Source organism: Epinephelus fuscoguttatus, linkage group LG11 (genome assembly GCF_011397635.1).
Source record: "Epinephelus fuscoguttatus linkage group LG11, E.fuscoguttatus.final_Chr_v1".
Classification (NCBI taxonomy): domain Eukaryota; kingdom Metazoa; phylum Chordata; class Actinopteri; order Perciformes; family Serranidae; genus Epinephelus; species Epinephelus fuscoguttatus.
In genome coordinates, this window is record NC_064762.1 from 39,152,382 (window position 1) to 39,171,614 (window position 19,233).

Below are 19,233 nucleotides of genomic sequence, written 5' to 3' on the forward strand. Positions count from 1 at the left end.
TCCATGCCCACCACAGAGCTGGCATGCCTGATGAGTTTGTCCAGTCTCAGGCTGTCCACAGCATAGAACAGGATGCTGGCCACCACAGACTGATAAAACATCTGCAGTAGCTTCCCTGCCCTTTCCTGTAGAGATGGTCTGAGTTTACAGACCAATCCAACTTGCTATCCAGCTGCAGGCAAGGGTACTTGTAGGAGTTGACTACCTCCACCTCCGCCCCCTCTATGGAAACTGGCTTCGGGTGGGGACTTTTCCTCCTGTACTCAACGACCATCTCCGTGGTTTTGATGATGTTAATCTGCGGCTGGTTCAGTTGACACCATTTCACTAAGTCTCCACAGCGTTCCTGTACTCCTCCTCACTGCCTCCCCTGATACACCCCACAATGACAGTGTCGTCCGACATGTGACATGTGTCCAAGTTGTACTGGAAGTCGGTAGTGTACAGGGTGAGGAGGAAGGGGGAGAGCACAGTCCCCTGTGGTGCTCCTGTGCTGCTGGTCACAATGTCTGATGTGCAGTCTCTCAGCCTGACAAACTGTGGCCTGTCAGTGAGGTAGTCTGTGATCCAAGACATGATGGAGGGGTCAGCACACATTTTGGACAGTTTTTCCTGCAGGAGAAGGGATTGGATTGTGTTGAATGCGCTGGAAAAGTCGAAGAAGAGGATCCTCAGTGAGACATTTCCTTTGTCCAGGAAGGAGTACGCTCTGTGGAGGAGAAACAGGACAGTGTCCTCGACCCTCACCTTCTCCCGATAGGCGAATTGAAGGCGGTCCTAGGCGTGCTGGACCTGAGGGCGGATGAGGTTGAGTATGAGCCAGGGGACCGGGGGGGTGGGGGTGGGGGCATGCATGCTGTTGAACCGGTTGAAGAGTGTTGAACTCGTTGGCTCTCTCTATTTCCCTTTGCTGCCCCGTCCTTGGACTGCTTGCAGCCAGTGATGGTTTTCATGCCCTTCAACACCTCATGTTTTTCTGTTGTATCCTGCTCTCCAGCTTCCTCCTGTATGCCTCTTTGGCCTCCCTCAGACACAGCCTGAGCTTGCACTGTGCCCTCTGCATCTCCTCCTGATCCCTTCTCCTAAAAGCCCTCTTCTTCTTGTTGAGAACAGCTTTAGCCTCGCTGGTTATCCAGGGTTTGTTGTTTGTGTAGCAGCGTACTGTTCTCACTGTAGTGTAATGTACTCATTTACTGTAGTGTTTATGCTGTACCTTTAAGTTGACCTTTAAAGATACGTGTTAAAGCAATGTACTCTGTACACTTACAGTCACACACTGGTTTATAATTTCATGTATTTTCATGACACACACACTCACTGAGCACTTGAAAACTGGAAAGTACCTAGGATTCACTGTGCATCTTTAAAAAAAAAAAAAAAATAGCATGAAGATGAGCTCAAACATATTGGTGGAAAGTTAGGGGAATTCCAGCTTGGCCTGATATGACCCTGGTAATAGGAGGCGGGCCTAGACTGCCCGGGAAAGCATTACATGGGTAAAACTGGCTCCAAGGGAAAAAGGGAAAGCTGGGACACCATTATGTACAAGCTCAAGTGGGTAGGCTGGCTTCAAGGAAAGAATGGAGAGTTGTGACACCGTTATGTTCAGCTCAAGTGGGTAGGATTAAAGAAAAAAGGTGGAGACTCAACAGAATCTTCACCAGCAATAAAAGGGAATGCACAGACAATAAAACTTCAGTCCTGCTCCGGAGCTTGACTCATTGAGTTGTATGTGTTTGTTGCCTGTGAGCACATTAAACTCAGTTGCACCTGATTCTACATGTCTCCAGTGATTCTTTGACCTCTGAGTATTTGAGTTATAGAAACTTAATAGAAAACAAAGTACGTTTTTTCGGGAAGTAGAGAACGAGGTCGGGAGTGTTCTGGCCCAGCTCCAGGCCTTGAATTCTGCTTCAACATCACCGCTGTTCTCAAGTTAGCCATCTTGGTCTAGCTGATGCTCATTTAATATTGAGCTGCGCATGAGAAGAGCACGTACGAGCGATCTCCCTGAGGTATCCACAGTGGCATTAGAGCACCATCTACTGACATCTTTGAGTACCGACTTGAACTTGACTGACTTGTTCAAGTTCAGACAGGACCCCGACCAGACAAAGCCCCTCACCCACAAGACCTTCAGGGACGTGTTGGCAAAGAAGATGCTAGAGTTTGCTGAAAGGTCAGCAGCCACCTCACCATCCCCATCTCGCACCACTTGCATGCCTGTCTTCTTTGACAGCGAGGACACAAGAGCCAGGAAGCACTGCAAGAGGTGTCACAATGCTGGAACACCCAGGGAGTTCCCGTGTATTGCCGGAGGTGTAAGGTTCCTCTCTGCCTCACCTCTATGAAAAACTGCTTCCAGCTGTGGCATGACGACCCGTAAATTCCTGATGGTTGCGTAAATAAATGGAACATAGTGTAAATAGTTGTTTCAATTTTGTGTGTGTTTATATACATTTTGCATTTTTATAGAAAGTTTTGGTTTGTACTTTTACAGAAACCTTTTTATAGGACAATAGTGTAAAGTTGTTTTTTTTTTAGTTTTATGTGTGTTTACAGTTTGCATTTTTATAAAAAAGTTCATTGTGGTTTTGGTTTTTTTTTTACCTGTGCTTTTACAGTTCGTATTGTTAGAAACATGTTTATAGTTTGATAATAATAAATCTGGTCCATTTGGATTCAATATTCAGTTGCTTTGTGTGGTCGATTTTTGGAATGGGAAATATGCAGAGGTCTGGTTGAATTAAAAAAAAAAACAAATACCAAAAAACTGTTGCATTTGGATGTATTGAACACCATTAGTGATATACAAATGAAATATATAATTTTTACATGAGAAAAATCAAATGGCACACATGGTGCCAAACTGTGCCAAAATGTGCCAAAATGGCCATTTTGGAGACCTCGTCTGAATTTTCTGTACTAAAACCTCTCTAATATTCTTCTGCTTCACTTTAACAGAATCAGCCTTTGCAGAGATAATGTCCACATTAGTGCTGCACGATTGATCTAATCGCAGTTGCAATTGCAATGTCAGGCTGTGCGATTACATAACCGCACAAAAGGCTGCGATTGGCGATTTAATGTAAATAAATGTTAACGTGTGCCTGTGAATGTGACTACCTCTCCTGTGGTGTGTGGAGTTTGCTGACATTACGCCCACAAGCTATCCTGGTGTGTGCAGCACGTATGGTCAAGTGACCACCCGGCATGCAGCAGTGACCACCATAGACGCTGAAGAAGAGCATGAGCGCAACCATGAACAGGCTGAGTTGGTGGCGGAAAAAAAATGCAACGTCTATTATATGGTGATACTTTGGATTCAGGTACGGCAGCGTTGAACAGAAAGACGTGCTGTGTAAATGTTCAAAAGTTAAAGTTGCCACATCCCACAGCAACACGACCAATCTATAGCAACACTTGAGACAGCACAGAGAAAAGTAGGAAGAATGCATGCGAGAGAAAGCCGAGCCAAGTAACGTTAATATGGAGTTAGATTTGTCTCATTAATACCTGTAAATGCACAGAGGGTGATCTACAAATATTTCTTGATCTGCACGTTTCATAATTAAGTGTGTGAACAGATTGACAATCTGTGTGTAAATGTGTAAACTCTGAATATAAAACACATTCCACAAATACAAAAAATATCTGTGAATACATTAAATTAATTTGCAAATAAATGAAAAGCATTTGTGAATATCTTCCTAACATTTACAACTTTCGAACAGGCATTTGTGAGCTCAGTTTTTATTTGTGAATCGAAAAAACATTTGTGGATCTCAGTTCTACGCCGGTGGATTTGCTTTTTACACACACAGACTTTTGAGACAAACTTTCCGCCGGTCCGAATGAAAATGCACTCATATCACTCGGCCATCTTCGGATAGCACGTGATCACCCAGCTGATGATGTCATTTCCGCATTTGAAAATAAGAGCACGCAGTCTTTCTATGAGCTGTTTTTTGTTGTTGTTTTTTTAATAATAATCAGCGCTAAGTAACGTATTTATTGTTTTATGTTAATGTCATACAGTGAGTATTAGTGTGTGTTTATTTGTTCTACGTATCTGGCACACACTTTTGTATACATTTCTGTTAAGAAAGTCTAATATATTTTATGAGAATGAATGAATGGATAAATAATATTTCCTTTCTAGGAAATGGTGCCCCATGTAATTAAATATTAATTAAATTATATAACAACTCTGATTCCAAAAAAGTTGGATTGCTGTGTAAAATATAAATAAAAACAGAATGCAATAAGAGGGGTGGAGTTTGGGAATCAGCAGGCTGTGAGCGTGAATGGTTGTTTGTCTCTATGTGTCAGCCCTGCGATAGTCTGGCGACCTGTCCAGGGTGTACCCTGCCTCTCGCCCGATGTCAGCTGGGATAGGCTCCAGCCCCCACGCGACTCTCAAGAGGATGAAGCGGTTAGAAGATGAATGAATGAATGAATGAAAAACTAACAAAACTAAATTCTTGACAGTTTCAATATGTCAGTTCTCAACATTGTTGGTATCAAAGTCAACAAATAACAGAGAATGTGTTCAAAACTGAACAAAAAATAAATAACCATCACATCATCAAATTAATATTTAGTAGTCCTGCCATTGGCATGTAGTAGAGCTCTAATCCTGGCTGGCATGTTCCCCACGAGCCTTTCACACTGTTGAGGGGTAATCTTGTCCCATTCTTCTTGAATTACTGCTTTTAATTCTTCTAAATTCTTTGGTTTATGCTTTGAAACAGACCTTTTGATAATCCACCACAGATTTTCAATGGGGCTCATGTCCAGGGATTGAGCTGGCCACTCTAAGACCTGGATACTGTGCTCCTGCAGCCAAGTTCTACTGGCCTTGGATGTGTGGCAAGGGGCATTATCTTGTTGAAACATCCAGTTTTTACCTCGACGGAACAGTGCACGCGCAGAAGGCAGCATGTGGGTTTGGAGAATGGTACAATACTTGGTAGAATTCAATGTGCCATCACAGACAGTGAGATGACCAACACCAGCAGCACTCATGCATCCCCAAACCATGATACTGCCTCCACCATGCTTGACAGCAGGTACTGTACATGCTGGAGATAATGCTTCACCTGGCCTTCTGCGTACCCTCACATTAGCAGGAGGAAGATAAAGCTGAAAACTGGACTCATCTGACCACAAACCCACTGAGCAAGCAACGTCTGTGGACGTCCAAGTCTAGTTGATATCATGACATGAACGTCTGTGGACGTCCAAGTGAACGTCTGTGGACGTCCAAGTCTAGTTGATATCATGACATGATATCAACTAGACTTGGACGTCCACAGACGTTGCTTGCTCAGTGGCTGTCCAATTCCTGGACAGCCAGGAATTGGAAGAAGATTCCCACTGAGCAAGCAACGTCTGTGGACGTCCAAGTCTAGTTGATATCATGTCTGTGGACATGTCTGTGGACATGATATCAACTAGACTTGGACGTCCACAGACGTTGCTTGCTCAGTGGGAATCTTCTTCCAATTCCTGGCTGTCCAGTTCTTGTGTGCCTGGGCCCAACGACGCTGGGCTAACCTCTGTCTCTCATTGATCAGGGGCTTCTTGATAGCCTTGTAGCCTTGTGGGTGGAACACTGAACGCCAGTTTGGTTTGACCACTGCTGCTGAAGCTCCTGTGATGTCATTTGGCGGTTTTGCCTGCACATGCGGATCAGGATGCGGTCATTTCTTGCTGAAGAAACCCTTGGACGCCCAGATCTTGGTTTGTCTTCCAAGCAGTTGGTTTGTCTGTATTTCTGCAGAGTGTATCCAACTGCTGAAGGACTGCATCTGCATTTCCTGGCTATCTGGCGGCAGCTGTACCCTTCCTGGCTGAGAATCTTTATCTTCAGGCGTGTTTCCTGCGTTAGGTTCCTTGTTTTAGCCATTTTTGTGTCTGAAGAACTTTCAAATGTGCTGGCTTTATGTAGACACGAAGCTTGGCAAGAAAAATTGTGTCTTTTAATAAAAAGAACGACCTTCATCACTGGTACCAAAATGACCCAGTACTCAAAATTCTTATGCATTTTTATGGAACCAATCAATTTTAAGTTTTTAGTGGCTTTTTTAGGTTTTATTTAGTATTTTGGCTGTGACTGTACTAAAAGAAATTGCACTTGAAGACCTAAGAGTGATTCTTAATGCAATATTTCACAAATGCATGGGGTGTCCGAAAACTTTTTTCCACCACTGTACACATATATGTGTGTGTGTGTGTGTGTGTGTGTGTATAATATGAAGTTGTGAGTGAAAGTATACATACATATTTTTATCTATTTGTATGTACATATATATTGTTGACTTGTTATGAATACATTACCGGGACAGACAGCCACTTTTTACTTTTGCTTTTCACGTATAATGAAAAAACGAAACCAAGAAGTTATCCTTTTTCATCTTCATAGTGCTGTGAACAGTACACTTCTTGCTGCTAAAGTTGCTGATTTAGATTTTACTGTGAGCGTACTTTGCAGTCACCAATATCATTTAAAATAATGACTGTTTCTTGATTCCTTTACCATCTGCAGCCAAAATGAAATGATGTTTCTTTTAATTGTGTAGTAAAAATCAGTCAAAAATTCCTAGTCCTCTTGCAGTAAACACAGAGATGTTGTGTTTCTGAAATACAAACAGTAAATAACACAATGAAATTATGATACTACATTTATTTACAGACATTCACACAGAATACATACAGTTTGAGGGGCTAATCTGCACACTGAGTTGTATGTGCAGATACTGTATATCTAGGACAGTGACAACTTTGATGTAAATATATGCTATAAAGTGGAAAAGAGATGCTAATCTTAAGTGTAAAAGCATGTCATTAGATCCATGTCAGCAAGTCAATAATGAGTCAGAAGAGTTTAAAATGAGTAAAATCACCTTGAAATATTTTCCCAGAAATTATCATTTTGAAAGAAGTTCGAAACCAGGTGTAAAAGAAACCATAGACAAATGGATTGAGCATTGAATTTGACCATCCAAGCCATTTAAATGATGCAATCACAGAGGCTGGTATTGCATTATCAGTGAGAGGATTAAAGGTGAAACAAAGAAAGAAAGGAGTCCAGCATATGAGAAAAACTCCCATAACAATAGCCAGAGTTTTGGTGGCCTTTCTCTCCATCTTACTGATGGTTGCTCCAGACTTTGTGTTCTGACAGGTTGTGTTCTGGATGCTGCGTACCTGTCTCTGTGACACCATAAAAATCTTTAGGTAGATGATGAACATTACAATACCTGGGAGGTAAAATGTTAAAAGAGTTGCCATTACTGAACTTGCTAAATTTGTATGTTGAAAAAAAAGACACTTGTTAGATTGTTTTTCATTCAGTCCCCGTATTGTGACACCAAATCCATTTAGTGCAGAAACAGTCCAGCTCACTAGGATCATGATCACAATTACATGGACAGTTATTTTAGTTCTGTACCTCAGAGGCTGACACACTGCATAATATCTATCAACAGAAATAAAGCACAGGTTCAAAACAGAAGATGTACACAGAAATATATCAAAGCAGCGTCGGACTTTACAGAGCAAACCTTCAAGATGCCAACATGAGCTTACAGCCAGCATTGTGCTAAAAGGCAAAACTACAACACCAACAAGCAGATCAGCCACAGCCAGAGAGAGGATGAGGTAGTTTGTAGGAGTGTGGAGCTGTTTGAAGTATATGATAGAGATTATTACCAGAAGGTTTCCACACATTATAAGAACTGATAAACAGCCAACAAAAATACACAATAAATATGACATTATGACTGCTGTTATGCCAGATACATTTGTAGATTCATTGCAGAGATCATCAGACCTGTTGAGAAAGAATGTGGTTTCCATGCATAAATGATCTTACTACTGAGGTAACATTTGCCTTACAGATAGAAAATAAAACACATCAGTATAAGTTTTCTACATACAGATTCAAAGGTTGATTTTAGTGCTCATATGTTTCACACCATGCCTGTTAATCCTGTGCATCTGTTTGTGCATCTGCACTGATGGGGCTCCTTGGCCTCTTTCATGCTGAGCAGTATCTTCAGAGTAGATTTATTATTCTGGGCTCATTTACATATTATGTTCAGGGGAGTGGCATTCAATGTCAGTCAAAATTATGACTTATCATAGAGCTGCTTGTGAACTATATTTGCATCATGCTTTAACTGCCATACCCATACACCATTAAATGTTATTACTCTTAAATTCATCTCAGCAACTTCATCTGCATTTTTTAAAACAAATAAACCTATAATCACATAACTATGCACTTTGTCTATGGGCCATGAAGCAGCATGACTACTTTTCCTTAAAACAAACCTCACTTGTTCAAATTGGTCAGAAAATAATTCAAATTCAGTGTTTTGCACTTCAAACACATTTTAACAGAAAAAAACATTTTTTTTGCTGACCTTCACTGGTTTGATTTCCAACCTCTCTGCAGTGATGTAAAAAAAAGAGTACTCAAAGCTGTGTCATAACACTGTGACATCATTATTTGGTGCAGTTAAAGGTGTTTTCAGGATTAATGTTCAGCATTATCACCACATATTAAACCAGGGTTGCCAACTTTGGGTACTTGGCTGTAGTGCGATTTTGATGCCACAGAGATAATCACCTGCAAGCCCGGACCTCTGTAGGGGAGTCCAGTTGAATGCTCCCCTGAGATTTTTTTTTTATAAACAAGCTCTATCTTAATGGGTAATTTATACAGTCAAGCACACTTTTTTTTAAAATTCAAAGTAAGTGTAAAATGGAAATGACTGAGAAAAAATTGCTAGTGATTAGTATTAGTATTAAGTGGGAACAGAATAATTTACAAGTGCTATCAATGAAGATCTTTTACTAGAGTTGGAAAAACAATTAAATATATAGGAATATATGTGAATGGAATGTATAAGGCTACATTTACTCATGTACTGTAGGCCAACTTAAATATGAGGTAACCAGATTTCAAAAATGAAAACCAGGGACATTTCCTGTTCTATGGGAAATATATAATGAAAATTATGTATCATCTATGAAAGGAGGATAATTAAGGTTTCAGTTGACCATGTTATGTTGCACTGCCATAAACTATAAACTATAATAAACTGCATGTCAACTGATACTATTGGGAAGTACATATGTGTGTGTGTGTGTGTGTGTGTGTGTGTGTGTGTGTGTGTGCGTGTGTGTGTGTGTGTGCATATTTTTTTTTAATTAATTTTTTCAAAAATTAATTAAGTACTAAGTAAGTCATGAGTCTTCCACAATACTGACTTGTCCACAGTCAGCTGCCAACCTTTAAGCAAGTGCTGTAGTTAACTTCTTCAGTTTAGTTTCATCCACAGGTCTGTGGCCATTCGCACACTCCAAAATAGCACTTTTCCGGCTTTGGCAATGCAATTGCCCGTTGACATCAGTCTGATTAGCACCACTTGTATGCTCAGCTCATAGGTGGCAGCAATTCCAAGGTGGTTTAGGGACCCCAACATGCAGGAAATATTCAGATACAATATTCAATTCAATTTTATTTATTAAGCCCAATATCACAAATCATAATTTGCCTCACACAGCTTTACAGCATACGACATCCCTCTGTCCTTTGGACCCTCACAGCGGTTAAGGAAAAACTCCCCCCAAAAAAACCCTTTAACGGGGGAAAAAAACGGTAGAAACCTCAGGAAGAGCAACTGAGGAGGGATCCCTCTTTCAGGACGGACAGACATGCAATAGATGTCGTACAGAACAGATCAGCATAACAAATTAACAGTAATCCGTATGACACAATGAGACAGAAAGAGAGACAGAGACAGAGAGAGAGAGAGAGAGAGAGAGAGAGAGATGCAGGACAGACGGTAATGACAGTAGCTTACAACAACATTAATGAAAGTAATAATATTATAGTTATAGTTCTGGCTACTGTGGTACAATATGTTGAAAGTATATATTAATATCTGGCAGTATACATGTGTGACAATAATCATATGTGTATAATAACAGTAGAAGTATGATTAATGACTAATGATGGCAGCAGCAGCAGGAGGCATCTGGCAGGACCACGGCAGCAGCACAGCCACACATGTCACACTATCCAGGCACCGCTGCAATACGAGTTAATCTGAGAGACAGTGGAGCACAAAGGCTCCGGAGAAGAAGCTGAGTTAGTGACATCCAGAATGGCCGAGTTAGCAAGATGCAGTAATGGGATATGAGAGAGAGAGAGAGAGAGAGAGAGAGAGAGAGAGAGAGAAGGAGAGCGAGAGAGAGAGAAGGAGAGAGAAGGAGAGAAGGTGCCCGGTGTATTGCAAATGACAAATTTATACTGGATGCAAAAAAGCTGCATGTTTTTTGCTGAGGCTGCATGGGACTAGCATAAAGTGGGTATGTCTGTAAAGGCGAAGATTCAGGTTAAGATTAAGATATCTTGGGGTGAGAGGCAAGTGAAATGACCATGCTGTTTTTCCTTGCAAAAAAATAAACCTGGGTTTGGAAGCTAACATGACATGGTTGGTAAGTGTTGGGATTCACAGGACCACAGATGATTTATCATTTGGTAAAATCATCACTGGGCATTTAAAGGCTTTTTCCTCTGCATGCTCTTTGTTCTCCAAGCAAAGAGAGCTATGTGACACTCATCTCCACAGGAGGTCTCGCCTCACACCTAAGTGAGACTGAAGTCCCAAAACTTGATTGGACAAGACCTTTACAGTGACATGTGACTCTGATGTCACAGGCATCTGTAGATCTGTGCTCCCTTCCACAGATCACTCTTGCTCTCCAGCTGTTGAACAGCCAACACCTCTTTCCGGCTGGGCCTGGAAGTTATTGTTGTGATAGTTTGCAGTTAGGTCATTGATTAGTTGGCTTCGCCAAAGCTAGGTGTTTAGTTTGCTAATACTGTTCACAGACAGATTCTTGCACTACAAGGATACAAGGATGACGTCAGACGCCGATGACCATGCTTGACTGAGCGGTGAGCAGAATCAAACAAAACTCTTCAAAAATACTCAAAAATACCGCAGGAAAAAGACAAGTGGTAAAAGAAAACGTGTATGTATGAAGAAGATTCATGGTTAAGTAATTTTCAGAAAAGTTTGTGCTGGTTGTAGCCTATCCAACAAATCTGAGATCATGTCGGCACCTCGGACAAGGTCTGATAAAGTTTCTGACATTAATCTACAAGAGGAGTTTAAAGCTATTCGTGAGGGTATGGCTTCAATGCAAGCTGCTCTTGAATTGCAGCTGAATAAAAAAGTGGACACGTTACGTGACACAATGATGAAGCTGGCGCACGACAACATGGAATCAATAAAAAAACAGATGGAGAAAATTACCAAGGAAATCAGGGAATGTCTGGATGTGGAGGTGGGAGTCTTGAGTGCAAGAATGGATGCAATTGAACTGAAGATTGAGAAGAATAAAACGTCTAAGAAACCCAGATTTGATCCTGACGTTTTCATTATTGTGTTGGGCCTGTCATCTGATAACAACGTGGATGCGACGGAGAAAGTAAGAGAGCTGCTTGCCACCGGCCTGCGGTGTGACCCGATGCCAGAGCTGGTTGCCGTGGAGCGTCTGAGGCCGCACGGTCCAGGACCCGGTATCATCAAAGTGGAGTTTCGTACGGTGGAGGAGAAGGTGGCAGCCCTGCGGTTAAAACATCTACTGCGGGAGAACCAGAGCTTTGAAAGGGTCTACATAAGATCAGCAAAATCCCACGCGGATCGTCTCACTGAGCTGAATTTTCGCACCCTGCTGCGTGAACTACCGACAGTGGGAAAAGATTTCTACATTACCGGTAACAGCAGAATGATGAAATGTTCGCCTGTTGATGCTGATGCTTACTCCAAGAATAGTTGAGGAGCTCCGGCCCAGTCTGTAAGTAGATCGATTTTTTCTCTTGTCAACTGGAATATTTTCACTTAATGAACCTCATTTATCATGCCCCGTAATCTGCTTGGAGGGCTACACCTGGTTTGGCCATAATAGGAACACTCATGTTGGAGCTCCCAGAACTTCTGGGGGGAGTTGGGATTTTTGTTAAAAATATTGTGTTTGAAGACTATAAAGTGGACATTGTGGACAAAACCATTGATGGCGTGATTGGATTGTGGATTGGATTTTGAGCAACGCTTTTCAGAATATGTTTTTGTTATCTTCTCTTGTTATTTGCCTCCCAAGGGGTCGTCACGGGGGAGGGACTCTGTGACATTTTTCAGTCACTTGTTGGCGCAGTTATATTCTATAAATTATGATGCTGTTTATTTGTGTGGTGACCTGAACAGTCGCATTTCTGATAGGGAGGACTGTATCCCAGATATAGATGGCATTGTGCCAAGAAATGCTTTAGATACTGGGTTTAATAATCATGGGAAAGTTTGCTAGAATTTTTGAAAGACTCCAAATGCTGTGTTTTAAATGGCAGACTGTCCCCGTCAAAGGATAACTTTACCTCTATTTCAACGAAGGGGATGGCAGTTGTGGATTATATTATAACAGCTCATGATTGTTTTAACAACTTTGAGGTGTTAACTTCCAGCGAACTGGCTGAAAACGTCAGTTATTCTTTTGACAAGCCCACCACTCCTTTAGAGGCGGCCCAATGTGAAAGACCTAGGAATTTTCCTTCAAATTTTCTGTCCTCTGATTTGTGTTATTTGGCTTTGAAACAGCTGATAGATGATCTCTTATCCTGTCAAAAATCCCAGGATAACAGACACAGTAAAAGAAGATCTGATCGTGGCTTGTCTCTTAGTTTAGAGCATTTGCAAATTAAAAATCCTCATCTCTTCTGGAGAGAAATTAATAAACTGGGTGGCATAAATGGTTTTGATGAGACTTTTTTAGAATATATTTGTGCAGAAAAAAAGTCCCAGGAAGAGAAGTTTGCACATGAAAATTATGAGTCCAATCAGCTATTAAATTCAGATATTACACTTGAAGAGGTTAGTAAAGCTGTTGAGTGTGCTAAATTGAGAAAAGCTTTTGGCATTGAGGGTCTCTCTAATGAAGTACTGAAAACACCTAAATTGTTACAGTTCCTGACCAATTTCATGCAAGTATGTTTCAAATCTAGTATTGTTCCTTCTGATTGGTACAAATCACTCATTAAACCAATTCCAAAGTCGGCCTAAAACGACCCAAGGGTCCCTCTCTCAACTATAGAGGTGTCAGCCTTTTAAGCACAGTTTATAAATTGTTCTCTAATATTCTAAACTCCAGGCTGTCTCAATATCTAGAGGCTGAAAACATTTTAGTGGAGGAGCAGAATGGATTTAGAAAACATAGATCATATTTACACCCTAAGTACTGTAATTAGAGCTAGAATTTCTGAGGGAAAGTCTACCTTTGTTTGTTTTATTGATTTCAGAAAAGCTTTTGATTGTGTTCACAGAGATTTGTTGGAGTTTAAACTTATTTCAGCTGGTGTAGATGTTATATTTTACAAAGCTGTTAAAGCTTTATACAAAAACCCAGTGGCATGTGTTCAGGTGAATGATATGAGGACAGGGTGGTTTCCCACTCCACTAGGAGTCAAACAGGGAGATGTTCACTCTCCTACCCTCTTTTCTCTGTTTGTAAATGATTTGGCCCAGCAAATTAAAAATGAAGATATTGGAGTGCAAATACGTGATATGAATTTAAACATACTTTTGTATGCGGATGATATCGTTATTCTGGCAGAGAGGGAGGAGGAGTTGCAGTCCCTGTTAGACATTGTTAACCATTGGTGCCAAAAGTGGAGAATGTCAGTTAATCAAGAAAAACTCAAGTCATACATTTCAGAAAACATGGAGTAAGTAGAAGCACCTTTAATTTTAATGTTGGAGTTAAGCCATTATCTTACACAAGGGCATACAAATACCTTGGTTTCATCCTGGATGAATACCTACTGTTTGAAGAAGGTATTAATACCCTTGTTGATACACCAGGCAGAGCATTAGGTTCTATTAGAAGTAAAATGAAGAATTGTAGAGATCTTGGCTATACTACCTTTTCAAAGCTCTATGATGTCTGTGTTTCTCCGATTCTTTTGTATGCAGCTGGAATATGGGGAGGGAAGGAGTTTTCCAAGGTGAATGCTATTCAAAACTGGGCTATTCGTTGTTTTTTATGTGTGCACAAATTTACACCTGTGTTGGCACTCCAAGGCGATATGGGTTGGGAACCCTGTTTAATTAAGCAGAAGGGGGAAATGCTGAGGCTCTGGAATCATCTGTTTTCTATGCCAGAGGGCAGAATAGCTAAAAGTTAACTGGGATAAAGCATATAACTATCCTTGGTGTAGTGAAATGAACGCTATCTTTAATGAAGCTGATCAACAACACATCTTCACAAATGGTCTGCGATGTAGTGTCAATTTTGTGAAGCATAAATTATTCCTTGAGTATAAAGAAAAATGGGCCAGTGACATCTGGTTTAAACCAAAACTCAGAACTTACTGTCAGTTGAAAAATGTTTATTGTCCAGAACCATATGTGACTTTACCCCTGGATAGATCCAGAAGATCTCTATGTGCCCAGTTGAGATTTGGGATTCTCCCTCTGGCTATAGAAGTAGGAAGGTTTAACTCTGTACCTGAGGAAAGGAGACTCTGTACCGTGTGTAATTTAAATGTAACTGAGGATGAACTTCATTTTCTGTTTCATTGTCCACTATATGATGAAGCCAGGCAGCTTTTATTTCAGAAAATGCAGAATGTGAAGCCTGAGTTGTTTTGGACTGAGGATGAGGTTAAGTTCGAATGGTTTTTCAGAGAAGAGGTTTTTACTATAGCTACCTTCATAAGAAGTGCCTGGAAATTAAGAAAGAGTGAATTATTTGTGTGAATTCTATTTGAAATGTATAATCTGCGTTGTTTGTTTTGTCTGTACTCTGCTGATTATGTTTGCTGGCTTTGTTTATGAAATTTGAGTCTTGTAAGCCCTTATAGGCTGGGCACCTTCACTGGTGTATGACACATAAATAAATAAATAATAAATAAAAAATAAAAAAAAATTCTTGCACACAACTAAACAATCTCTGCACTAATCCAGACCATTTGCAACACACGTCACATTGACACAGACTCATTAACAAATAGACTTTCAACAGAGCTACACCCAAACAGGCATTTCAAAGTTCCTGCTTCTTTTCCTTTGTCTTTGTGCTGACCACACGGTCAGACCAAGCCCCAACCTCCGGGGGAGATGAGTGAGACCAATGTGGAAGTGCCAAAAACTGCAGTTCACTGACTGTCCACTTGAGGCTGGCTCCGGAAGTGAGTCAATTCCCATAGACCCCCATGTTAAAATGCCCAACTTTAGAGCAGAAATAAACATGTTTACAGCCTGGTACAAAAAATGGTTTTGGGCTCTATAGTTAAGTTCCCCTTTCATGACAACTCTAACTCTTCCGTTTAAATGTTATTAAGGTTTGAAATTGCGCATAATTAAGGGCGTGGTCACTTTGACTGACAGGTCGCACCATCACGGGTGGCTAACTAGCATGCTAACTAGCCGCTGGCTCTGCTGCAGAGCTGAGCCTCGACTTGGCCGTCTGCTCGGCGTCATCTCAGCCAATTTGTGCCCATGTTCAAGGCAATGAAGCTGTACTCTCAGCCGTGTTTGCGCCTTTCGGATAATTTTTCAGGCAAATATTGGAGTAATATGGCTTGCTGTTCGACTAATTATACCAACAGACCGTCCAAGAAGTCTGTGCTCCAGCCACAGACAATACGATACAACACAAGCTTAGCTCGTTAACTAGCTAACTAGCCAGCTAACGGTTAGCCCTCGAGCAAGACGCCAGTCCGGGGATGCATCGAAGTCAGAGCCTGACAGAGAAGTGTTAGGATTTAGGCATTTAGGGAGAGAATATTTTGAACAAAAGGCTGAGGCTGTGTGAGGTTTGAAAATAAAGGTCCACCACGTTAGTTAGCTAACGTGATGCAATGTTAACGTTGTCATATGAGCAGTTTAACATTAACATAACATTAAGGCTATACTTGTGTATGTGAATTAAAAAGTGGCGAACTGTGTGAAATTACAATAAGGTGTGTAACGTAACTGAAAAAAAACTAATGTGACATTTGACTGTCACATATAAAATATTAAGAAGATTAGTGTATGATATAGGCCTGTGCTTATACAACAATAGATAATGCACAGACAGAATATGAGGACTGTGATGGCCACCACCTTTTTGTTTTGCTAAAATAAATTGATTATGATCTGTTAAACACTGAAGTAAGTTAAGCTGTATTGTTTGCATGTAATGGAGTCTGTTAAGTAGGTAACCTAACACATATATTACTTTTAATATCTATTTGTCTGTGTAAAGTTTTCCTCTAGGTGACCCAGACAGACTGGACCAGTGGACACTCAACACGAGGAGACAGAACTGGACTCCAAACAAGACTTCCCATCTGTGCAGTGAACACTTTGAGAGTCATCACTTCAGCACTGACTCCAGGATAAAGACACCTTTTTTTCATACAGTACCTCACAAAGAGTCAAGAAACTTATTAGTTTGAAATGATGAATTATTGTCCATAATACATTTAAATGCATTACATAAATTACTAATTGTCATACATTACTAAGTACTCGATTAGGGCACAGCTTGCTCCGTACTATTCCTGATAAGATGAAATTACTGACACACCAGTGCAGTTTAGTGTTCCCCTGATGCAAAAGGCCAAATGAAGATTTTATTAATCAAGGAACATGACATGTATTTACCAACTTTAACATTTTAGTGCCTTTTATGCAAAGACCCTTTATCAAAGTGAGAATTACTACCTTTTTCCCCACACACAGTCTGTGAAGAACCAATGGAAAAAATATTCTCATAATGAGACAGCTGAACATAGCATGATTCCACAGTGGCAGTGAGCTTTGGTAACAGTTCAGTTTCCTTTTGATAGCAACAATTATTTTAATGTGGATGAATTGCATACTGTACATTCATACTCCTTTTGTCTTGGTAGTACAGTTAAATTTAAAATCACATTCAAATATAAAGTTGAATATCTACAGAACTTAAACACAAAACTAGTTTATGAATGACAGCCACTTACTCAGCAATAAGATCATTTTGGTGGTGAGTGGGCTTTTAACCAAGACAGGCTGTAGTCAATGTTTTCTACCTGTGTTTTTAACCTATTATCTTTCTCTCATGTAGGACACTTGTGGAAAGTTACAACGCCTCGACCAATGTGATGTTTACTCCACAGTAAAGAGGTTGTTTAACAAGAAATTAAGATTTTGCAAATTATGACACTGGGTCCTAATCCATAGGTTTTATAATTACTGTTATAAATCTTTTCATTTATTCCATGTGTACTTTTTGTAACATTTTAAAATGGATGTTCTCATGAATGCAAGCTTTGACTTAATTTTGTTAAACTGTTTGTGAAATGGTTCGAATTTTTGTGATATAAAATGGATCAGACAAAATTTACTTTAGAGTAAAAGCAATTTTTTTGAAAGCTGTCTTTCATCAGTTTTCTGTGATGATTGGAAATATAGTGGTGATTTAAACCTTTAACAAAATACAATAGTTATTAATGGCATCTTAATGTTTTCATTTATGTCTTAACATTTACCCAAGTTTGCATTTATCATAGCAGAATGTAAAAAAAAAAAATGAAAAGCTGATGTTATGTGCTGGTTTTGTTTGGACATTTCTTTAAGACAAATGAAGAAAATTCACTGAGAAAGTCTCCTCCTTTTGTGAAAAACAAGGAAATATGTGCACACTGAATAGTTTTAAGTCCCGTAGGAGGTATTAATAATAATTATTAATAATTGGCTGATTATCTTTCTGCTTGCCTCACTATAAAAACATCACAATACCTTTGCCTGAGGAAGACCCTCTCAGAGTTGGCAACATAGTGAACAAGTGATACCTCCTTGGGGGCTTCAAAACTATTATGTCCAGCTAATTCTTTGTTTTTCACTTTGAGCCCTTTTATCCAGTCACATTCTTCTGTGTTAAAACTAGACTTCTAACAGAGCAGCAAACAAAGGTTACTCTCCAAAATCTTCTCAGGCTCTGCTGCTGGGTGTAAGATGCTTAGTTATCTTCAAGTACAAAGTTAAAATAATCAGGCCCACACAGAAATGGACTGCTTAATTTTTTGTCAGTGACAATGTTAAACATTAATGCTTAATGTTTTGTCTGTAGTATATGATTTGTTTGTCCTTTCAATTGACAGTCAGATTTGATTGTGAAATACAACATTCAGTCAGTAACAAAGACAAAAGGAGTGCAAATGTAAATAGAATTTATTGAAATTTTAAACAAGTTATAGATGAATATCAAAAACTCAACATTGGCCATGACAGCCTGGGCTATGATCAGGCCTAACAAAATGTGTCCTAAAGGCCAAATTCAAAAGCAGTAACACTGCCAACTGTAAGCAGTTCACTGCGTTTGGAGGTGGTCTTTAAGACAATTAACTAATTTACTTAAAAACATATAATTTCCCCTAGGGGGTGGCACGGTGGTGTGGTGGTTAGCACTCTCACCTCACAGCAAGAGGGTTGCCGGTTCGATCCCGGGCGTGGGAGCCCTTCTGTGCGGAGTTTGCATGTTCTCCCCGTGTCAGCGTGGGTTCTCTCCGGGCACTCCGGCTTCCTCCCACAGTCCAAAGACATGCAGATTGGGGACTAGGTTAATTGATAACTCTAAATTGTCCGTAGGTGTGAATGTGAGCGTGAATGGTTGTTTGTCTCTATGTGTCAGCCCTGCGATAGTCTGGCGACCTGTCCAGGGTGTACCCTGCCTCTCGCCCGATGTCAGCTGGGATAGGCTCCAGCCCCCCCGCGACCCTCAAGAGGATGAAGCGGTTAGAAGATGAATGAATGAATGAATGAATGAATTTCCCCTAGGTGTGAGATGAATGTGTCTGATGTGAGGGTGCTCAATTATGGCACCATTTAAACTATGAACAAATGTAGCCATAACACACATTTCCTGGCCTTATCAATCTTTGCTGGATTGCCACCAGCCTCCCACCTGCATCTTTGGGCCAATGAAGAAAATATTATCTTAATGCCAGGATGCTAGAGATGAAGCTGGTGCAGGTCCTCCTTCATCATGCTGACCAGCTTGACACTGCTGACCTTCACCATGCCATTACCGCCACAGTGGATGATGAGGACATCTGGTGCTGCTCTTCCTCGCAGGGAGTGCGAAAAGAAGGAGACAAGGCCTCCCCACTGCAGTCAGCCAAACCAGCAG

General features: G+C 40.5%; 1 protein-coding gene across 1 annotated transcript in view; it reads right to left on the reverse strand.

Moving 5' to 3' along the window:
• The window catches only part of LOC125897423 (trace amine-associated receptor 1-like), a 32,956-nt gene extending 25,159 nt beyond the window's left edge, over nucleotides 1-7,797 (reverse strand). Inside the window, exon 1 of the mRNA XM_049590761.1 lies at nucleotides 6,909-7,797. Coding sequence (XP_049446718.1) covers nucleotides 6,909-7,782 — 874 coding nt within the window. The 5' untranslated portion in view covers nucleotides 7,783-7,797. The remainder of the gene's footprint in view (nucleotides 1-6,908) is intronic.
• Between the last annotated feature and the right edge of the window lie 11,436 nt (nucleotides 7,798-19,233).